General features: G+C 50.7%; 1 protein-coding gene across 1 annotated transcript in view; it reads right to left on the reverse strand.

Moving 5' to 3' along the window:
- Positions 1 to 484: 484 nt before the first annotated feature.
- The window catches only part of CNNM3 (cyclin and CBS domain divalent metal cation transport mediator 3), a 28,882-nt gene continuing 8,756 nt past the window's right edge, over positions 485 to 20,610 (reverse strand). Inside the window, exons 3-8 of the mRNA XM_081921314.1 lie at positions 20,153 to 20,305; positions 15,416 to 15,585; positions 7,865 to 7,961; positions 7,142 to 7,266; positions 6,440 to 6,575; positions 485 to 2,440 (exon numbers count right to left, since the gene is read on the reverse strand). Of these exons, the coding sequence (XP_081777440.1) occupies positions 2,382 to 2,440; positions 6,440 to 6,575; positions 7,142 to 7,266; positions 7,865 to 7,961; positions 15,416 to 15,585; positions 20,153 to 20,305 (740 nt within the window). The 3' untranslated portion in view covers positions 485 to 2,381. The remainder of the gene's footprint in view (positions 2,441 to 6,439; positions 6,576 to 7,141; positions 7,267 to 7,864; positions 7,962 to 15,415; positions 15,586 to 20,152; positions 20,306 to 20,610) is intronic.

Raw genomic sequence — 20,610 nt, forward strand, 5'->3', positions numbered from 1 at the left:
ATCGGGGGGGGGGGGGAATCTTCTGGGGAGCCACATACCTGTGGGGAGGAGGATCAAGGGTGACTGGTCATACATGCCAGCCACTCACCAATTCATAGTTTTCTACAACTCCTCCCAGAGACCATTTTCACAGTTCAAGGACACATTTGAGCGCAGCACCATCTCTTGAGGACAGAGAAAAGGGCTGCTGGGGTGTAGCCTGTGGAATGGGGGCCCCCAGCCTGGGACTCCTCAACCAGACATGGCAGAGTGGGAGGCGCCCCTGGCAAGAGCCTGGCTGTGGTCCCTGTCACCATAGGTAAGCAAGACTGTCTTTGGTGGAAACCCAAGGAGGTCCTCCTTCCCAGAGCCAGGGGCAACCTAGGAGTAAGAGGAAAGAGGGGGCATTTGCATCCCCTTTGCAGAAGCCGCTCACGGTAACAGCTCCCTAATTGTTTTTAGAGGTCGTTACACACGCAGCGCACCAAACACTCCTTAAAGCCAGTAACTTATAAATAGATATATAAGATTAGACTATTCCATTTTGAAGGTACAGTCCTTGCAGAAAAACTACAACATAAAGGCAGGTTACAAATAATTTACCTGAAATTATACATTGCTTTTAGACAACTTCTGCTGTTGGTTATGGACAGGGAGAGGACGAGAGAGGGAGAAAGGGAAACCAACTTTCTCTCTTTCCCTCTCTTGCTCTTCAGTCCTTTATTTCATTTTAAAAACAAGAACTCCAGTGGGGGAATACTGTAAGTAGCAACTAAGGGTGGGGTGGGGGGGCTGTTTCTCTCTGCCAAAGCTAGCATGGAGGGCAAGCATAGCATCCTGTGCTGCCTCTCCAGCCAGAACCCGGCAGCCAAGGAGGACAGCCGAGAACAGCCTTCTCCACCTGGCGCCCTCCAGTTGTGCTGGACTCCTGCTCCCATCAGCCCATGAGCAGGAACCATGCTGCACGGGGCTGATGCGAAGGTGTAGTCCAAAACATCTGAAGTGCACAGGCTGGGGAAGGCTAGTCCAGAGGGAAATGCAACAGCAGCTGCTCTTCTAAGCACAAACACAAGGAGCCAGAAGGAGCAGTTACAGGAGGAATGGTGGTCCTTTAGGACTTTCTTCCACCCAGCAGGCCTTCTTATTGGGTAAACTGCAGCAAAATGCTGCAGATCCTCCATGCACTGCAAGCATTCAGAAGGTGGGAGACTCAGCGCCTGGAATGCCAGCAGATTGATGGGCCAAATCCTGTTGTCCCATCCCCAACCACTCAATAGCTTACGTGAGGAGTCACTTAAACTCCAGTATTTGGGAAACACCAGCACGGGGTCAGAATGGCTCCCACCCCAGTCCCCACTTGTGCAAACTGTATTTCAAACCTGTGTTGGATTTAAGAGCTAGAGATGCAAAGCAAGGGGGAAGAGAATGAAACTTTAGGTGAAAGTGGCCAGGAGACAGGCATCATCTGGGAAGGAAGTGTTGCTTTGCAGAATAGCAGCATTCCCTGGGTTGGCACAGACAGAGCCCACCACCCGTTCGCCATGGGGCCCCACTTTCTGGAAAGAGGGTGAGCAGTGCAATCCTGGCAAGACAGAGTCAGGCTGCACATGTGGCTCTAGGGAGTGTGGACTTTGGCACAATTTGGGGAGGATAGTTTGATGCCCTGCCTGGCGCCAGGTGAGACGGCTGGTTCAAATGCCCTCGGAGCCTGGCGCTGGCGTTCAGAAGACCAGCAAGGCGGGTGTGCTTGGAATGTGGGAGGAGCAAGTTTCAGGTCCTGGAGTCAGGCCTGGCATGGCGGCTGGGTGCAGCTACAGTCAAAGGCAGGAAGCGCAACAGCTGCCGAGGGAGGCTGGTGGGTGGGGGTGCCCCAGAGCCAAGCGCTGGAGCCACCAGTGAAAGCCTGGTGTGGAGACTAACAAACTGAAGTGTGCCTGGAGGGTGGGTGGAATGTACATATGAGACCGCTGGGTGGAAGGGAGATCTGCTGCACGCGGGGAGGATAATATCAACACAGTCAGTGGAGCAGAGGGAACGCTGTTGCAATGACACCCTTGCCGGTCCCTGCTCACACCGACGCCTGCAAAAATAATCCAGTCCGTAGGCACAGGGTGGCTGTTCTCTGTTGCTCACAGTCTTAGAGATTCCCGCCCCCCCAAACTCAACCACCCTTTGTCCGTCAAGTGCTGCTCAGAGGGCGTCCTGGGTGCTGCAGCCGGGTCACAGCACCAGAAGCAACCCAAGAGGCTGCTGGCCAGTTTCCTCACAGTTCCAGGAGTCTCTCTGGGACGCAGGAGCCAAAGTGAAAGGTTCCTCGGAAGGATGGGTGGACTCCAGGAGAAGGCGACCGAGATTTCAGAGGGGGCCTCCCAAGACCCCTTGCCCCCAAAGCCTCTAGCGGGTCAGACCCCTGAGCTCTGGCTCTCCTCTTCCAGAAGGTTGAGCTTGCTTCTGCTTTTCCCTGGAATGGGGGGCGGGGAAGGGTGGCAAGGAAGAGAAAGAGTGGCAATGTTTATACCCCATCGTTGCTGGCTCTTGGCAGTTTGGCAACGAAGAACTGAGCCATGAGCAGGGACTGAACATCCTGTATGAAAGAAAGAGTAATGGGGAGCCTGCAGCTCTCCAAATGGGACCTCAGGACTGGAAGGCCCTCTCTTTGGCCCTCCGCTCTCTCCCCAGGCTTAGTCCTCACCCTTCTTGAGCTCCAATCCTGCCTCTTGCCTGTCTGTCTGTTTGAATGGAGAGGTGTGTGCATAAAGCAGCCCCTTGCAGAAAGGTCAGCTCCACAGCGGTCGCTCTGCTCACCTTTGCCTCTGGCTCAGGGTGGCATGCTTTCCATCCTCATAGCAAGCAACAGCCCTGTGAGGGACGTTAGGCACTGAGAGGAAGCCCAAGGCTCCCCTGTACGCTTCATGGCTGAGCTGAGATGTGAAACTGGGTCTTGGCAGTCTGAAATGCCAACCACTTTGCCACCCTGGTTCTTTCAAGCACACCACTGCCTTCAAGGAGAAGCAACCAGGGTTCAAATTCCCACTCAGCCATAAGCGGTCTTGGGCCAGGCACTCTGCCTCTCAGCCTAATCCACCTCACAGGGTTGTCGTGGGAATTAAACGAGGAAGGTGGGGGAGGGAGGGAAGAACCATGTACACACCACCTTGACCTCCTTGGGAGAGAAAGATGCAAGAAACAAATAAATAAATAACAAATAAGTTGAGATTCTGGGAAGCTGAATATCTCGTCCAATGCCAATTTCTCTGCTCCCATTAAATTGTCACACGCACACACACACACACACACACACACACACACAACCCCACAAATACGGTTGTGCATGGTGGGGGGTAGGATAATACAGTCAGCCAGTTCACCAAGTGCTTGCGTAACAGAGTGTGGCAAATACCCACTTGATAAACTCTTGGCATGTGAAGAGTGGAGACACGCTTTAGCCCTGGGAAGGAGACAGATTCTCTCTCTCGAGTCTCGCTGAAGGGAGGAGGAAAGCAGGCTAGCATGGAATCAGAACAGCGAAATCCAACCCCCCCCCCCCCGGATCTCCCCTGCCCTCTTGCAAGGTGGGCCCACCCTCCCCTCCCCTGCACAAAAGAGCCACATCTGGTTAAGGTGGGAAAGGCAGGATGGGGGGGGGGGGAATTAGTGATCCAACAGACAAAGGTCTGGTTTGCAGATGCTACAAAAATTAGATGGTAGAAAGAACTGTTCCACTTTCGGGTGCAGCCAGGAGGGTTGGTGCTGCCCTCGTTAAACAACAAACACAAAGCCCCGCAAGCAGAAAACCTGCAGAAGAGAAGAAGTAAGGGGAGCATTCAAACAGGCACCTCCCACTTGCATTCTGACATGATACAATCATTCTACTACTTCTGAGTAGACCCAACCTAAGATGGGTGCTCTTAATGACCCATCCATCAGGCCAGGGGTTGATTAGTTGAGTCTTTCCCCCTGACAGCTCCCTCCTGATGAGATGCAGATTCCATGGGGAAGGAGGGAAGGAGTAACCCAGTTAGACCCTACGGTGACTTGGTCATTTAAAAGTTCTGCTTGTCCTACAGCAATCACACGACTGGGAGACTAAACAAGGACTAGGCAACCTGTGGCCCTTCCAGGTGTTGCTGGCCATGAGCCATGCAGATGGGGCTGAAACCCAATAACCCCCGGGGGGCCTGCTGCTGCCCTTCCCCTGGGTCCAGAGGGCACTGTAAGGAGAGGGGAAATGCAGGAAGGGAACCAACTGGATATATTTACCTTGTGGTTTTCAAACAAAAAAGGCACTCCAGACTATGGCAGAGAGGCCTGTATTAAATGCAGTTCTCAATTGTGCCAAAGAAAGAGAGATTGAGCGGGAAGGCTGGAGGGAGAAAGGAAGAAAGAGAAGAGGAGAGATGGCAGTGTTTAGCTCCTGGAAGGACAGTGCAGAAGAAAACGCGTGGAAAGGAAAGACATGCAGCTTTGCTGGGCAAGGAGCCCCACTGGCAATGCCCCTGTGCTCCTGCATCCTCACCTTCAAAACTCTCACCTTCACTGCCTCCCCCACCTGCCTGTCTCTGAGCTCTTATGTCCCCAGATGACAGATACAGCCCTGCCTGCGACTTTCTGTGTCTCAGGCTCATTGTCATGCCTGGGACTGCCTCCCAGAAAATCAAGCCTCCTCTCCCTTCCTTCTTTCAAACTCCTCCCTTGAAATCCACCTGCCTTTTTCATGAAGCCTTTGGCAAACACCCCTGATCCCCAGGCCCTTTGGCAGCCTTCGCCAACCAGGTACATTCAAGTGTGTCCACATTAAGCATTCCTACTGAGTCTTAATTGCATTTTTATTGCTTCTTTTTATTTATTTTTATTTTATCACATAACAATTTGAAGTTTATGGAAATACAATAAAATACAATATAATAAATAAAAGAAGCCATAACAATGCAATCAAAGATCATACAGGACATTACAATTGCTGCAGCGGACAGAGACAAGTGTGCACCCCTCTCTCATAACACTAGAATTCACAGACATCCCATGAAGCTGAATGTTGGAAGGTTCAGGACAGGTAAGCAAAGTCCTTCTTTCTTCACGCAGAGCGCAGCTAAACTATGGAATGTGCTCCCAGAGGAGGATAAGGTTCCCAATGGCTCTGCTCGGCTTCTGCGGTCGGAGGCAGCCATGTTTCTGAGCCCCAGTTGCTGGAGGCTACAGGAGGGGAGGTGCTCTTGTGCTGAGGGCGCTTGTGGGTTTCCCTTGGGGGCAACTGCTTGGCCGCTGTGCAAACAGAATTCTCAACTAGATTGGCCATTGGCCTGAGCAAGCAGCTCTTCTTATGTTTTCAGAACAGGCAGAAAAATAATTTAGAGGTCTCAGTAATTTCCAAGTGGTCAATTTTGAGGGGGAGGAGTTGGGAACCCCTCTTCGGGACTACAACTGCCATCAGCCGGAGCCAGTGCTCAAGTCCGTAGAAGGAAAAAATGAATGAAGCCTAAGGAGAGTTGTGCTGGAGAAGATCAGGGGGCATCAACAGATATGCCCTTCAGGTGCTGCTGAACTCCAACTGGCTGGTGTTGAGGGGGGCTGGGAGCTGCAGTCCAGAAACACCTGGAGGGCCCCACCTTGGCTGCCTCAGGACTACCTAGAGCTCCTTGTCAGGGATTGCTCCGTTGTGTCATTCCTTGGCACATGGAGCTCCTATCTAGCCACCAGGCCATGGCGAGACCAATCCTCCGCAAAATGGTCTAAGCCACATCTAAAGTCATTTAAGCCAGTAGCCATCACCAAATCTTGTGGCAGCGTCCAAGTTGGAGAGACAATTGGTTGCCACTTCATTTCTGGGCACAATTTAAGGTGCTCATACTAGTGTTTAAAGCTGTTTAAAGCCCAACCAAAACGACTTTTGCCACCTTCCTCCCTGCCAATTTTCTCAGTCAGATGTAAGATCAGCAGAGGGGCCCCCCGGTCGTTCCACCTTCTTCAGAAGTTTGGGAGGTGGTGGCCTGAGGGAGGACAATCTCTGTGGCAGCCCCACATTGTGGAAATCCCTCCCCACAGAGCTGTGCCCGGCACCTTCACTACCCTGCTTTCAGGGAATGCTGCAGACAAAACTCTTTACCTTGGCATTTGTCACCTGAGGTATATATATTCAGGAACCACCTTATTTCTGTGGTTGTAATTTGTTATAATTGCTTTTGATACTGAATTTTAAATTGCAATCTGCCCTCAGAATTGATTATGAAGGGTGCGTAATAATCGGACTAGACAATGATCATAACTCTGTGCATATACATCAACCGATTTTCCTGACTAGCTCCTCTTCCCTGGTGTTGCATCTGCAGCGCCTGCAGGAATCCTGCCCCATCTCCACCCAAGCAGGCAGCCGTGGTCCAAACGGGTGGAGAAAATGGCAGGTCCCGGCAAGGGGGCTGAGCCACAGCGCCACCTGGTGACCCACAACGGAACAAGCACATACCTGGCGTGGCATTTTTGTCATTCAGAAGCTTTGTCTGGCTGCTGGGGATGATTTTCAATTCCACGGTGTCAGGTGACTGTGGGGAGTTCTGTATCCTCGAGGCCATGAGAGCATTGAGATATTGCAACCGGGTAACCTGCGAAAAAGAAGCCACAGGTCAGTGAGAGATGATCTGCACCTCAGCCACCATCAGCCTGGAAATCACGTGGCTGGTTTGTTCTGTGTTCGCCAAGGGTCCCTGGCTAAGAGCAAAGAGGGGAAAGTGCCATGGTTGGACGCTGCATTAGAGGAGCCTTTGGGTTTTTTAACTGGTTAATGCAATCAATTAAAGGTGCGACCCTAGTGATCTGTGATCACCAGAGGATTTTGCCAAAGTCTTGCCTGTACATCTTGCCTAGCTGAATGCGGCCCCCTAGGAGCTCAATATACCTCATATTCCTGAGATTGCAAAAGCAGGGAGATGATCCAGTCCCCAGCAGGGCATCATATATGCTGCGGATCAGCACGCGACTTGATGGAGGCCTAAGATTGCAGTTAGGTCAAAAGAAGGAACTTACTCAAGCAGGTGAGCCAAAGGCACACACTATGGAGAAATGCTACAGATTTCAAAGAGAAATCCTTTTTTCTGAACTAATTTCAAAAGATCTTTGGCTGGTGGTCAACAGCCTACTTCTCCAGAGTCTTTCTTTTTATGGTGTTTACCTTGATGAACTGCAGATCAGTGAGTGCCCGGACAGTGTAGTCAGGACAGTATGTGGTGGTCTCTGTGCATTCAAGCTGCTGATCACGACGGTTCATCCGGAGAGTGGACACTGGGGACTGATGAACTATTGAAGGAAAGGACACCAGTGTTGCAAATGAGAGGCAGGGAGTTTAGGAATACGGCTTCTAACCCAGAACTCTGCAAGTCCTGTTTCAAGTTCTCATGAATGCAGCCGAAACAACAACTATCTAAACCTATTATCTGTTCTTGTTAAATGCAGTTCTGTAGCTTTTCCTGAATGCCCCCCTTCCTCTGCTGCTGTATGTTTAAACAAGCCAACAACAAATGCCGATGGACAATCAAGTGACTCAGCAGCTGAAGTGTGCAGGGGAAGAAGTCTGTGGATGCCTCTCTTGACGCTCAGGCTGCGGGGGGGGGGGTGAGGTAAAGGGCTTGCAGGGGTCCAATCTGTGGGCAGAGCCAACACTGCTGGTCCTTCCAGGCTGTGCTCGGTTCAAAATACAGGAGCATAAGAAGCCGCCCAATACCAAGTCAGAACCATCTAACACAGTGTGGTCTAATCACCAGCAGCGGCTCTCCAGGGTTTCAACACAAGGACACCCCTTTAAAAAAGTAGCCAGCAGCTCAAGCTCTGGTGCAAATCTCTCATCCCGAAAGGGCTCTCAGTGGCAGGGAGAGGTGGGAAGAAACGCGCGACTCACCTGAAGAAGGAGCTGTCAGGGCAGAGACACCGTAATACGTGAAGGCTCCATTCTCAAACTTCAGTCCCTCCTTCCCAATCTCGACTTCAACCCTGCCCTGGGAACGAGAAGAGAAAGCCATGCAAGGTGAGAGGGAGGGAGGGAGCAATGGAGAGAGAGGAGAAAGCAAGTTGAGATTTGACCCACTTGAATCTTAGATCCTGATCCCATATTCTTGTAGCTCACTCAGCGCAAGTTGGTTTGGTTTCTATTGCGTGAACCAACCCTTTATTTAGTTTAAGACAGTCCCTGCTTTTACTTTAGTATTGCCACTCTTGAGTTGCAAAAAAGAAAGTTTTAATATGAGTTATGCATTAAAAAGAGAAAAGTAACAAACTAAGCACCTTTTACCCAACCTAAAGGCATAGTTCAGATCTAAATAACAATAAATAACAATAGCAAAGTTCATATAAGCCCTGAAGAGAAGAGTCTAAAGGAAGACGCTAACACAACAGTATCTTACAGAATACGGCAGGTACAGTTTCCCCTGGTTCCGCACATGGGTTCATGTGCTGGATAAATGGCCACCAATCCGCCATGGAAGTTTCTCATGGGGGGGGGGCGTTTGTTTGTACTGGACATCTTCTGCTAACCTGATGCCCTCCAGACCCCCTGCAAGAACAGGCATACCAGCTGGGGCTGATCCGAGTGGAGGTCCAAAAACACTAATTTTTGTATCCAACCAAGTTCTACTCAGAGTAGACCCAATGAAATTAATGCACTTAAGTTAGCTGTATTAATTTCCGTGGGTCTATTCTGAGCACTAGATTGGATGGCCAGTGTTGGATACAGTTCTAGGCTGGCAAAGGTTACTGCAGGATTATGGTTCCCCTGATATGGCCCCTGTGGGCACCCCTTGACACACTCCCATTTTATTTTATTTGAGCAGTTTTTGGGAGGCCTGAGTTTTGTTTTGGGGTGTCTGGAGGTGCTGGAGTGTGTTCTGAGCAACACCAGTTTTTCTTCTGTGAAATGGGTATTCTGTGGTGCCCAGAATGTGCTCCTGTGTCCAAAAGGCTGGGAACCTCTGTCCTAAGCCAACTTTACTCCACAACAAATTTTAATGAGGGTGTGGTTAACCTGCTAACACCCCTTCCTTAGTTTCACCTGCAAGGGCAGATTTTCTCTTTCTTTTCCCAAATTCCGTAAGGCAAGAGGCAGTAACAAGACCATGAGCAGATTCCCGCGGAGGCACGTGTGGTTCTCAGTCCCAGCTGATGACTCCATATGGCAGCACTGGCCAATCTGGCCCCCTCCAGGTGCTGTGGGACCACAACTCAGCAGCTGCTGGCTAGGGGCTGATGGGAGTTGTAGTCCTACAACATCTGGAGGGCACTAAGTTGGCGAAAGCTGCAATTCCAAGTGCACCTCCCCCCTACCCCAAACACACACACAATGGCCAAGCTAGTAAGTGAACCACTCTTATAACAATGCATCGCCATTCAATGAAGGGAGCATTTTAGACAGTTATGGTTCTGGCTGTGGAATTGTCTCTGCACGTTCCCAACCCCCACAGCAAAGAGCCTTGGGAACTGCAGATCGCCCCGCTCACAGAGATACAATTCTCAGTACCTTCAACAAACTACAGTTCCCAGTTGGGGTGTGTACTTTAAATGCATGTCCTCCACCACACCAGGGGGCAGCATCTCAGTTTTGGGAGCACAGGGCAGGCTGCATGGCACACATAGCTCCACCCTCCAATGGAAGGGGAAAGTCAAGATGTTCAAGAAGAACAGCTGGGGGGGGGCTGCCAGTGCTGTGCCCACCAGCATCTTCTGCCACACTCTGTCCAATGGCAGAGCCGGCTCTGCTCTTTGCACCGCCCTCCACCAGAGGTTCAGCCTCCCATTGTGGACTGCCTCCTTCTCCTGCTGCCCCCCAGAAGCCCCTTCTGTCTTGGGGCTCAGGGAAGGGCGAGGTGAGGCTGGCCCTCCTGCCGCCCCTCATTGCTCACTGGCTTAGAGGGGGCGGCTGATAGGGAGGAGGCAGAGCAGGAGGGCTGGGGCCACGGCAGAGGGCCCCCTGCTTGGGATGACCCTCGGCAGACGCCTGCAGGTGCTGACCCCCAATGCTGGGTCTGTTCCTCCCCCAACCCAACAGGGTCCTTTGTGTCCCACAAGTGGGTAACTCTCACGGGGAGGCAACGGGTGCTTCTTTTCTTCCTTGGCTTCCTACCCAAAGTGAGGAGGGGTCGGGTTGGTCAGGGACCCCTGGGTGCGCCCACCCCACAGCAGCAGCAGCAGCAGCAGCAGCAGCAGCAGGAGGAGGTGTGGTGGTGGTTCATGAGGCAGCACAATGGACTGCACCACTTTGGACTTGGGGTGAGGAGCCCATTGCTGGGCATTTGCCTCTCGTGTGAAGCATGAAAGGTCTCTGAGCAGTCTTCTGCCGTGAAGGTTTCCTGGTCAGCACAGCGTTCTTGAGAGAGAGAAGCGCCTGAAAACATCCCCTCCCTGCTCCCCCTGCTGCCATCCAAAGTGGCGCAACCCTCAGCCTGCCCCCACCTCCTCCTGCTGAGCCTGAAGCCAGAGCTCCCTATGCGCAGAGCCCTATGCGCAGAGGCCTCTTCAGGCGCAGAAGTGAGCGGGAGGTGCACCAGCATGGGCGCCTGGGGTGGGCAGGCAGGATGGCGCCTGGTCAAGCAGAAACAGACCGTGCCGGCCAGGGCACAGACCACAGCCAGCTCCTGAAGGGACTGAGCTTGAGAGACCCTTCCCCGGGACCACCTCCTCCTCCTCCTCTTCTTCTCATCGTCATCATTGCACCCTCCACCCTCACGTCCCAGGGCAGGATACAACATTTAAACACATTATTAAAGCCAGTCCAAAGCAAGTTGCAATCAAGGAATGAGGTGGGTCCTAAAAATATACATCTCAATAGCCCTGACAGAAGGCATAAGCCAGGCAGCCCAAAACTATCAGCTCCAGAAGCCCGTCAAGTAAATAATTAAAAATAATGCTATTACTATTATTCATTACACATTTTAACTGCTTGTCCTTTAACATTTAAAAACGTGAACAGAAATACAGTGGTACCTTGGTTTACGAACTTAATCCCATCCGGAAGTCCGTTCTTAAACCAAAGCATTCTTAAACCAAGGTGTGATTTCCCATAGAAAGTAATGTAAAACGGATTAATCCGTTCCAGACGATGACCCCTAAAACAGCAATTTCACATGAATTTTACTATCTAACGAGGCCACTGATCCATAAAATGAAAGCAACAGACCAGGTATAAACACCCTTACTGCAGTGGCAGCGCCAGCATCCTGCCCACGCCGTCCTGTGCCCTGTGAGAAAATGCCACGGCAGTCACTTGTGGGGCCGAGCCGCTTAGCGTTGCTCTGGGGCCCGGAGTGGCAGTTGCACGGGTGACACCCAGTACCAGGGGAAGGGGGGGGGGCTGCGGTGGCATAGCCTTTGATGCTGCAGAGACAACAGCGGCAGAGGTCTATGAACAGCCTACTTTACAAACTTTTTGGATTACCAACACTTCAAACCCAGAAATGAGTGCTCCGGGTTGCATTTTTTTTGGGGGGGGGGAGATTGAGAACGTACTCCATTTGTGGTGCGCTTCTGTTTTGTCGGCACGGCCTTGTCGCTCAGCGCCGGCCATGGCAGTGCCACCCAGAAGCACCCAGTGCCAGGGAAGACGGAGAGAGAGAGATGCCAGTTGCTGTCGGCCCGGGGAAAAGAGGGAGCCCGTTCCTTGCCCAAAACCCTGGGGAGCTGCTGCCGGTCCGTGTCAGCAACAGCACACTCAGTGGAGCTGCCAGGCTGACTCGCGAGCAAGTCCCTAAAGGCAGCGCACCTCGGGGGGAAAGGAGGCCGAAGGTGCATCGATAATCTCTACTCCGCAGGGAGTGCTGGGTGCTTCTGGGTGATGCTGCCGCAGCCGGCGCTGAGCGACAGAAAGCTGTGCCGACAAAACGGAACTGCACCAGAAACAGCATCTCAGCATCTCAGTCTATCCAAAGGCCTGGGGGGGGGGGGGGGAGGCTGAAAAGGAGTCAGCCCAGGGAGAGCATCCCACTGATAGGGAGCCAGAGCTATTTGGTACCATTTGTTCAGGTTAATAGCTAGGTCCTGTGTGCCTTGGCAGAAAAGTGATGGAGATGTCCAGCAATACCCTCTGACCTTCCAACGAAGGGCAGTATACAAATAAATAAATGATGAGGATGGAGGATGGTGGGGGCTGTCGGGAAGCCCAGGCATAAATCCCCCCTCCTGTGAGGCAGTGGTGAATCGTGCAGCGCTGGGGCTCATTGCGATGGCCCGGTGGAGAGTCTACTCCGACAATGGACGATCCCTGCCAGATCAGACCCAAGACCCACCTAGTCCACCCTTCTGTTCTCAGAGCAAGACACGAGAGCAACTGCGCTCCCTTGCGCTCCCCAGCTAGCGGTATGCAGAAGCCTTCTGTCTCCAGGGCGAGAGGCGGCACATAGCTGTCATCTAGCAGCAGCCATGGCTAGCCTTATCCTCCAAGAATCTGCCCCAAAGTGCAAGCCCCTCTGTTGGTCCATATAGACACATGCACTGTACCCACAGAGCGAAATTAGGATCAGCTGAGAGTCACACACACAAAAAACCTTTGCAAAACATACAAGCGTTAACAAAAGCTCTCCTGTCATGCGCAGTGAAACCTTTAGATTTCATTAGAAACGCAAAGAAGTGGAACCATGAAAATGGTTAGTTGGAAGCAGGGAAACAAAGAAAGGGTTCTGCCTCTGGCTGGCTGTTCTTTATGCTAATCAATCACAAGCAACTGCTATCAACTCATTCCTTGCTAGCTGTTAGCCACTCTGAGCCCGGCTTTGGCTGGGGAGGGCGGGATATAAATAAAAAAATATTATTATTATTATTATTACTATTAGTGCAAGCCGACTCTGCCAATAAGCCTGGCAGGTCACCTCATGGCTTCTGCACAGAAAAAGAGAGTTGAGGACCTGAGTTTGTCCTCTGCTAGACTTCACTGCCGCTCTCCTGTGATGCTCACTGGGCAGCACTGGGGCTATTCACTCTCTCCTAGCCTAACCTACCTCACAGGGTTGTTGTGAGGGGGAAACTTGGGTGGGGAGAGCCATGTGTTCCACCTTGGTCTCCTTAGGGGAGGGGAGCGGTAAGAGGATATGAAATGGTAGGTTGTAGACCAAGATGTTGCCACAGGGTTCCTGTGCATGAAATTCATCTTTACAACAGCCATGTGAGGTAGGCTATGCTGGAGAAAAGAGGGAAGGACTGACCCAAGGTCACCTGTGGATTCACCGTGGATCCAGGGATTGAACTAAGGCACCTCTAACCCTACCCTAAATAACTCTAAATAAAATTTATTATTATTGGGTAGCCATCTGATCTTATTTTGATTTTAATCCGATTTTAAGCTGTATTTCAGTCAATTGCTGAATTTCATGTCTTAATATATTGTATATTTTGATGTTAGCTGCCCTGAGCCCGGTTCTGGCTGGGGAGGGTTGGATATAAATTTATTATTATTATTATTATATTACTCCAATGCTGCACGCCAGGCTGATTCAAAGGGTAAAGCTTTCCCTTCCCCCAACTTCATTGCATGCTCTACCTGCATTATTTCTGCCTGTCTCACAGCTGAACAGGCAGAGAGGTGCAGTGATTAGAATGCTGGACTAGGGCTAGGGTGATCTGGGTTAAAATCCTTGTGCAGCCATGAAATTTAATGGGTGACCTTGGGCCAGCTGCTTTGCCTAATCCACCAAGCAAAGTAGTCGTGAAAATAAAAATGGGAGGAGAGGCAAGAACCATGAGCTCTTAGGGGGAAGGAGAGGATAAAAACACTCTCTCTCTCTCACACACACAAACTATATATATATATCTATATCTATATCTATATATATCTATATATATCTATATATATATATACACACACATACATACATACATACATACATAGTGGTACCTTGGTTCCCGAAGGGCTTGGCTCCTGTACAAATCGGCTCCTGAATGCCGCAAACCCGGAAGCAAGTGTTCTGGTTTGCAAACGTTTTTTGGGAGCCAAATGTCCGATGCGGCTTCCAATTGAGTGCAGCCAATCGGAAGCCGAGCCTTGGTTTTCAAATACCGTATTTTTCGCTCTATAACACGCACCTGACCATAACACGCACATAGTTTTTAGAGGAGGAAAACAAGAAAAAAATATTCTAAACGAAACAGTGGATGTATGATTTTTGTGGTTCAGGCTGTGGCCACAGACATGTGATCTGACGGTGAGTTTGGGGTAGCCCAATGCAAAAATCCTGAGGATCCATGTGGATCCATGCTTTGTAACCACGTTTTTGCACCATTGCGGCCCCATGAAACAGTGGGTGCGTGTGTTTTTTGGTGCAGGCTGTAGCCATGGATATGCTATGTGATCTGATGGTGAATTTGGGGTGACCTAGTGCAAAAATCCTGAGGATCCATGTGGATCCGTGCTTTGTAACCACGTTTTAAGTGGGGAGGGAAGGAAAAGAACTCAAGGGACAAGGAGCAGGCGTGGGGGGTGTGGAGAAGGATGCTGCTGATAATGCAGGAGAGGCTCCTCTCTGGCTTTGCTCCTTTAGAACAAGCAGGCTCTGCGTCTCTCCCTCCTCCCCAGCAAGGAAACCATGATAGTAACCACTCTGAGAGAAATCAAGAAAAATTACGACCAACACTCTCCCCCAACAAGCGCAGTGAGGTCAAAACACACACACACACACAGAGAGAGAGAGAGAACTGGCCCTAAAGTCGCAGGGCGCTGGAAGTCGCAGGGACGCTGAGGGAGTGAACGGGAAGCAAGAGAAGGAGAAGGAGCCCTCTCTCACTCACACAGACACACAGAGTGTCAATTCTAAAGTCGGAGGGAGAGCGCAGGGAGAGTGAACGGGAAGCAGGAGGAGGAGAACGATAGCTCAAGCACACACACACAGCCCCTATAGTGGCTAATCCAACATCGGACAGCAAAAAACTGCAGGCAGGGACAGAGAGCACGGGGCTGTTTTAAAGCAGCCAACCCCGCTCTGCTTCTCTCCCTCCTCCCGGCTAGGCTGGCTGAAAAGCTTTGCAGCTACTTAGCAGCTCAGTGGGGAGGAGAGAGGTTGTTTTAAAGAGGACGGGGTTGTTTTAAAGCAGCCAAGCCCGCTCTGCTTCTCTCCCTCCTCCCCAGCTCAGCTCGCTGCCAGGAGCCGCTTACACCCGCTTTGCTGTTTCAAAGCGAGCCACGGACAGCTCACAACTGCAGCAGATTCCCCCGCCATCTCTAGGCATTCGCTCCATAACACGCACAGACATTTCCCCTTACTTTCTAGGAGGAAAAATCTGCGTGTTATGGAGCGAAATTTACGGTAGTTCCGGAAGTCGAACAGATTCCCAGAATGGATTAAGTTCGACAACCAAGGTACCACTGTATAGTGTTCTTTTTATATATAACCCTACATTTGAGGATTGTGTGAAGTAGGGCCAGTGAGGGGTATTGTAAGGGCCAGATGGGGGCTTTGGGGGCCACAAAGTGTGGTACCTGCAGGATGAGGATGAAGTAATTGACCGGCTGGTTGCGCTGGTACAAGTAATGCTCAGCAGCAAGTCGGTTGCTGTCATCAAACTTGACGTCCTGGTTGACACTGGGGTGTTTCAGCAGGTGCAAGAGGACCTTCTCAGAGATTCGGGCTGGGCTGAAGAGATCCACCTCTGCAGGGAAGTGTGTGGAGGAGACAGAAAAGGTAGCATCAGCCAGTTCAGACTTAGAAATTTAGAAATCAAACAACAGTAAAAATAGGCAGAAAGAATAACAGGAGAAACTTCACACATAGGATTCAACATCAACAAAACAAAACAAATAATAATAATAATAATAATTTTTTATTTATACCCCGCCCTCCCCAGCCAAGGCCGGGCTCAGAGCAGCTTACAAGCAATAATAAAAACAAGATGAATGATTACAACTTAAAAACAAAAATAAAATACATTAAAATATTAAAATGTAGCCTCATCGCAGGAGGAGAAGGAAAAGAAAAAAGAAAGAGGGGGAGGGAGGGAATCAAATTGGCTCCAAGCCAAAGGCCAGGCGGAATAACTCTGTCTTACAGGCCCTGCAGAAAGAAATCAGATCCTGCAGGGCCCTGGTCTCATGAGGCAGAGCGTTCCACCAGCCCGGATGGAGCCAGAGTTGAAAAGGCCCTGGCTCTGGTTGAAGCCAATCTAACTTCCTTAGGGCCTGGGACCACTAGGGTGTTGTTATTTATGGACCTTGAGGCTCTCCGTGGGGAATACCAGGAAAGGCGGTCCCGTAGGTACGAGGGTCCTAGGCCGTGAAGGGCTTTAAAGGTCAAAAGCAGCACCTTAAATCTGACCCTGTACTCCACTGGGAGCCAGTGCAGCTGGAAAAGCACTGGGTGAATATGCTCCCATGGAAGAGACCCCGTGAGGAGCTTCGCTGCAGCATTCTGCACCCACTGGAGTTTCTGGGACAGCTTCAAGGACAGCCCCGCGTAGAGCGAATTACAGTAGTCAAGCCTGGAGATGACCGTTGCATGGATCACTGTGGCCAGGTCGGGGCGGGAAAGGTAAGGGACCAACTGCTTGATGCGGCGAAGGTGGAAAAATGTCGCCTTGGCTGTTGCTGTAACTTGCGCCTCCATGGAGAGGGAGGCGTCAAGGATTACACCCAAACTCTTAACGGAAGGCAATGGCACTAATTGGGCCCCCGCAAGAGAAGGGAGTTGGTCCCTCATCCCCATGCCATCCCGACCTAGCCATAGGAGCTCTGTCTTCGAAGGATTTAGTTTCAATCGGCTCCCACAAAACCATCCAGCCATAGCTTCCAAGCATCTGGTCAGTGTGTTCGGGGCCGAGTCGGTGTGGCCATCCATGAGCAGATAGAGCTGAGTGTCATCAGCATATTGGTGACAGCCCAGCCCAAAGCTCCGGATAATCTGGGCAAGGGGGGGCATAAAGATGTTAAAAAGCATCGGGGAGAGAATTGCGCCCTGCGGCACTCCACACACCAAGGAGTGGCGCGACGACATTTCCCTCCCTAGTGCCACCCTCTGTTTGGTCCAGAAGATCATGATCGACCATGTCAAAGGCTGCTGACAAATCTAAAAGGATCACCAGTCCTGACCCGCCTCGATCCAGTTGTCTACGGAGATCATCTGTTAGGGCAACCAGAGCCGTCTCCGTCCCAAAACCAGGACGGAAACCGGACTGAAATGGATCTAATGCCGATGTTTCCTCCAGAAACCTACCAAGCTGTTCAGCAACCGCTCTCTCAATTACCTTACCCAGGTATGGAAGATTTGAAACTGGGCGGTAATTGGATAGGTCTAAGGGATCTAATGAAGTTTTCTTTAAGAGTGGACACACCACTGCTTCCTTCAGTTCCCCTGGGAATGTCCCCGTGTCAAGGGACAAATTGATAATTTCAACCAGGGGGGTCCGCGCGACATCTGGACACTCCCTAATCAGCCAAGACGGGCACGGATCAAGGAGGCAGGTGGTGGGCCTACCAACTTGGAGGAATCTATCCACATCAGTAGGGAGTATCCGATCAAATGGGCCAACACTGGACCTGAAGTCAGTCGAGGGGCCTCCAGTTCAGTCACTGCATCTAAATTGGCAGGGAGGTCACGGCGGAGCAACAGAGCAAAAAAGCTCACAAATGCCTCACAACTGTGGGTCGAATTTGTGCTTAAATTTGTTTGTGCTCCTAAGGACGTTATTGACCTAATTATTCTAAAAAGTTGTGCCAGGTGAGAGCTAGCGGATGCAATGGAAGCTGCAAAGTAAGATTTCTTAGCAGCTTTCATAGCCATCTCATAGGCTTTCATAAGCGTCCTATAAGATGTTCTTGAGGCTCCGTCACGAGTCCGTCGCCATACTCGCTCTAGCCATCTGAGATCCCACTTCATTTTCCGGAGCTCCTCAGTAAACCAAGGGGCCTGGTTTCGACAGGGTCGCAGAGAGTGCTTAGGCGCGATCTCATCAATGGCTGCCAAGAGCCGGTTATTCCAGTCCTCAACAAGGCAATCTAATGAGTTGCCAGGAGGAGCAGGGTTCCTCAAGGCTTGTCGGAATCTATCAGGATCCACCAGTTTTCGTGGACGAGCCCAAATAGGTTCGCCACCCGGGCCGGGGAGGAGCAGGAAGTCAATCTTGGCTTTCAGAGCGTAGCGATCAGACCATGGCACTTCCACAGCGGGGAGCATAATCACATCTATGCCAGCCCCAAAGATCAGATCCAGCGTGTGGCCTGCTTGATGAGTGGGGTCCAAAACAAACTGGGAGAGCCCTAGTGTTGCCATGGAAGTCACTAGGTCCAGAGCCTGTGAGGAGGGAGCGGCATTGGCATGGACGCTGAAGTCTCCCAAAACCAGTAGGCTTGGGAACTCCAAGGCCCAGCCCGCCACCACCTCCAGCAGGTCTGACAGGGTGGCTGCAGGTGTGCTGGGTGGTCAGTACACCAGCCAGACAGCCAAGCTCTCCTTGGTGCCCCACATGAGGCCAACACATTCAATGCCGGAGATCACCGGTGATGGCAGAGCTCTGAAAGAGCAATCCTCCCAGAATAACAACGCTACTCCCCCCCCCTGACCCACAGTCTGCGATTGATGGAGGACAGAGAAACCTTGGGGTGTTATCTCATGTAGGGAGACTACTTCCCCTTCCCATACCCAGGTCTCCGTCACGCAAGCCAGGTCAATCCCCTGCGAGACAAAAAAGTCACGCATGGTGGCGGTTTTGTTGCCTATGGACCTGGCATTGCACAGCACCAATGACGGAGGTGTGTAATCCTTGCTCTCCCTACCCTCATCCCTTGGGATGGGGCGTAGATTGGAAGGGGTTCGAGGATCACTGCATCTCGAAACCCTTCGCCGATAGAGATATCTAGCCCCACCGCCATTCCTCCCTAGCCCTTCAATTGTGGAAATCCCAGATCCCATACTAGCCTCCCTAATAGATGGGTAACATCCCCAAGTCATCCTTGGGCCAGGACTCCTGGGTCAAAATGGTATGGGAAAGAGGTGGAGGTCTGATAGGGTAAGTATCCCTAGAAGATAAAACCCAACCAACCGCACCCCAAGCGGGGGGGGGGGGGGAGTCCCATGGTGTTTCATTAAAAAACAAACTGCTTTACAAAAGACCCAGCATAGCAAACAGTCATCTCATTAAATGCCTGAGAGAATAAAATTTTAACCTGGTGCCTTAAAGGTTAGAAGAATACAGAGCAGTCAAGTGTGTCTGGGGAGGTGCTGCCACCAAAAAGGCCCTATTCACTCACAGCAGCCCAATGGAGGTGGCGATGTGAGGCCACACGGCCTCAGCTTTCTCCCCCAGAGAAGGTGGGTGCTTCTCCTACCCACACCCAATGAAGCGAGTTGGGAGGAGAACAGGTGTCATACATGGTTCTTCCTCTCTTCCATTTTATCTTCACAACAACCCTGTAAGGTAGGTTAGGCTGAGAGACAATGACCCACTCAGCTTCATAGCCAGGCAGGGGATTTGAACCCTAGTCTGACACTCTAACCACACCGGCTCTCATTCAGAACATTAGCTGTAACTTCCTTCATTCATGAACACTGGCCACGCCAGCTGGGGCTGATGAAAGTTGTAGTCCAATGACTAGCACTACCCCTTTGTGGAATATGTTTAAATTTCAGCATGGCCTTGAAATGTATCAGTCTGAGGAAGAGACCCTTCAGTCTCCGGCTCTCGTCAGACAAAAGAGACGGTTAAATGAAGGATACAGCAATATAGTGTCTGGTCCTGCATCTGCAGAGGGGCTTTCTTTGCTGTGCTGTCCTTAGGGAGCATGAAAATCAAAGCTCTCTCTTAGCTGCTGAAAAGGATGCTCAACAACTTCTGTATTTGCAAATTCCCATACAGCATACAGGGCATGTCATTTTAGGGGGTGAAACTTAATTTCTTCAGTGAGAGGTCTTAAAAATATGTTTTTGGTTGTGAAGAATTCAAATTTGTTATTTTTGTTATTTTTGTGAAAGGACAACATTTAGTTTGATAAGTCTACATCTAATGAAGAAGCACATAAACTGCTTTCCAAAATCCTTCTGAGCATCTCCCAACCTTGTAACACAGTTATCAGCCACTTAACTGGATTAAAAACAAACATTTCAGAGGGAAAATAAACCTTGGATCATGCATCCAAACCTAGTGTAGCCCCCTTGAGCAGAGATGGTGGGAGGTGGTGGAGGGAAGGAACAAAAACTGCCAGACGGCAAGATCTCTTCTCTGCTCTTACCTCTGGATAAGAAGCGCTGCGTAGCCAGGAGTAACTGGGGAGAGATTTTCACCTTATACTCATTGTCGGACACTTTGAACAAGGAGAAATCTTCTTTCCTGCGGTCCATCAAGGTCCCAAGTGCAGGCGGCTTCTTTTTCAATTTGTTCTCCCCTAGAGGGATGGGAGAGAAAGCCAAAAAAGACAACAGGAGGCAAAAGAATCAAGCTATCCATCCTTACTAGCACTGGTGGGTTCTCTTGTAAAACATGACGGTAGGGATTCTACAATTCTGCACAAGTACAGGAAAAAACGCAGAATACTTATGACTGCGGAACTGAGTTTCCTGGGAATCTTAGTTTTAATACCCCCACCCTAAGTTTCTAGCCCATATCGCTCACATGTGTACAACCCCCCCCCCCCAATTATGATGCAGCCCAGAAAGTGAGCCAATTTTGTGTGAATTTGTTTCGAATGCA

This window comes from Podarcis melisellensis, assembly GCF_964234715.1.
Source record: "Podarcis melisellensis genome assembly, chromosome: 8".
NCBI classification, from domain to species: Eukaryota; Metazoa; Chordata; class Lepidosauria; order Squamata; family Lacertidae; genus Podarcis; species Podarcis melisellensis.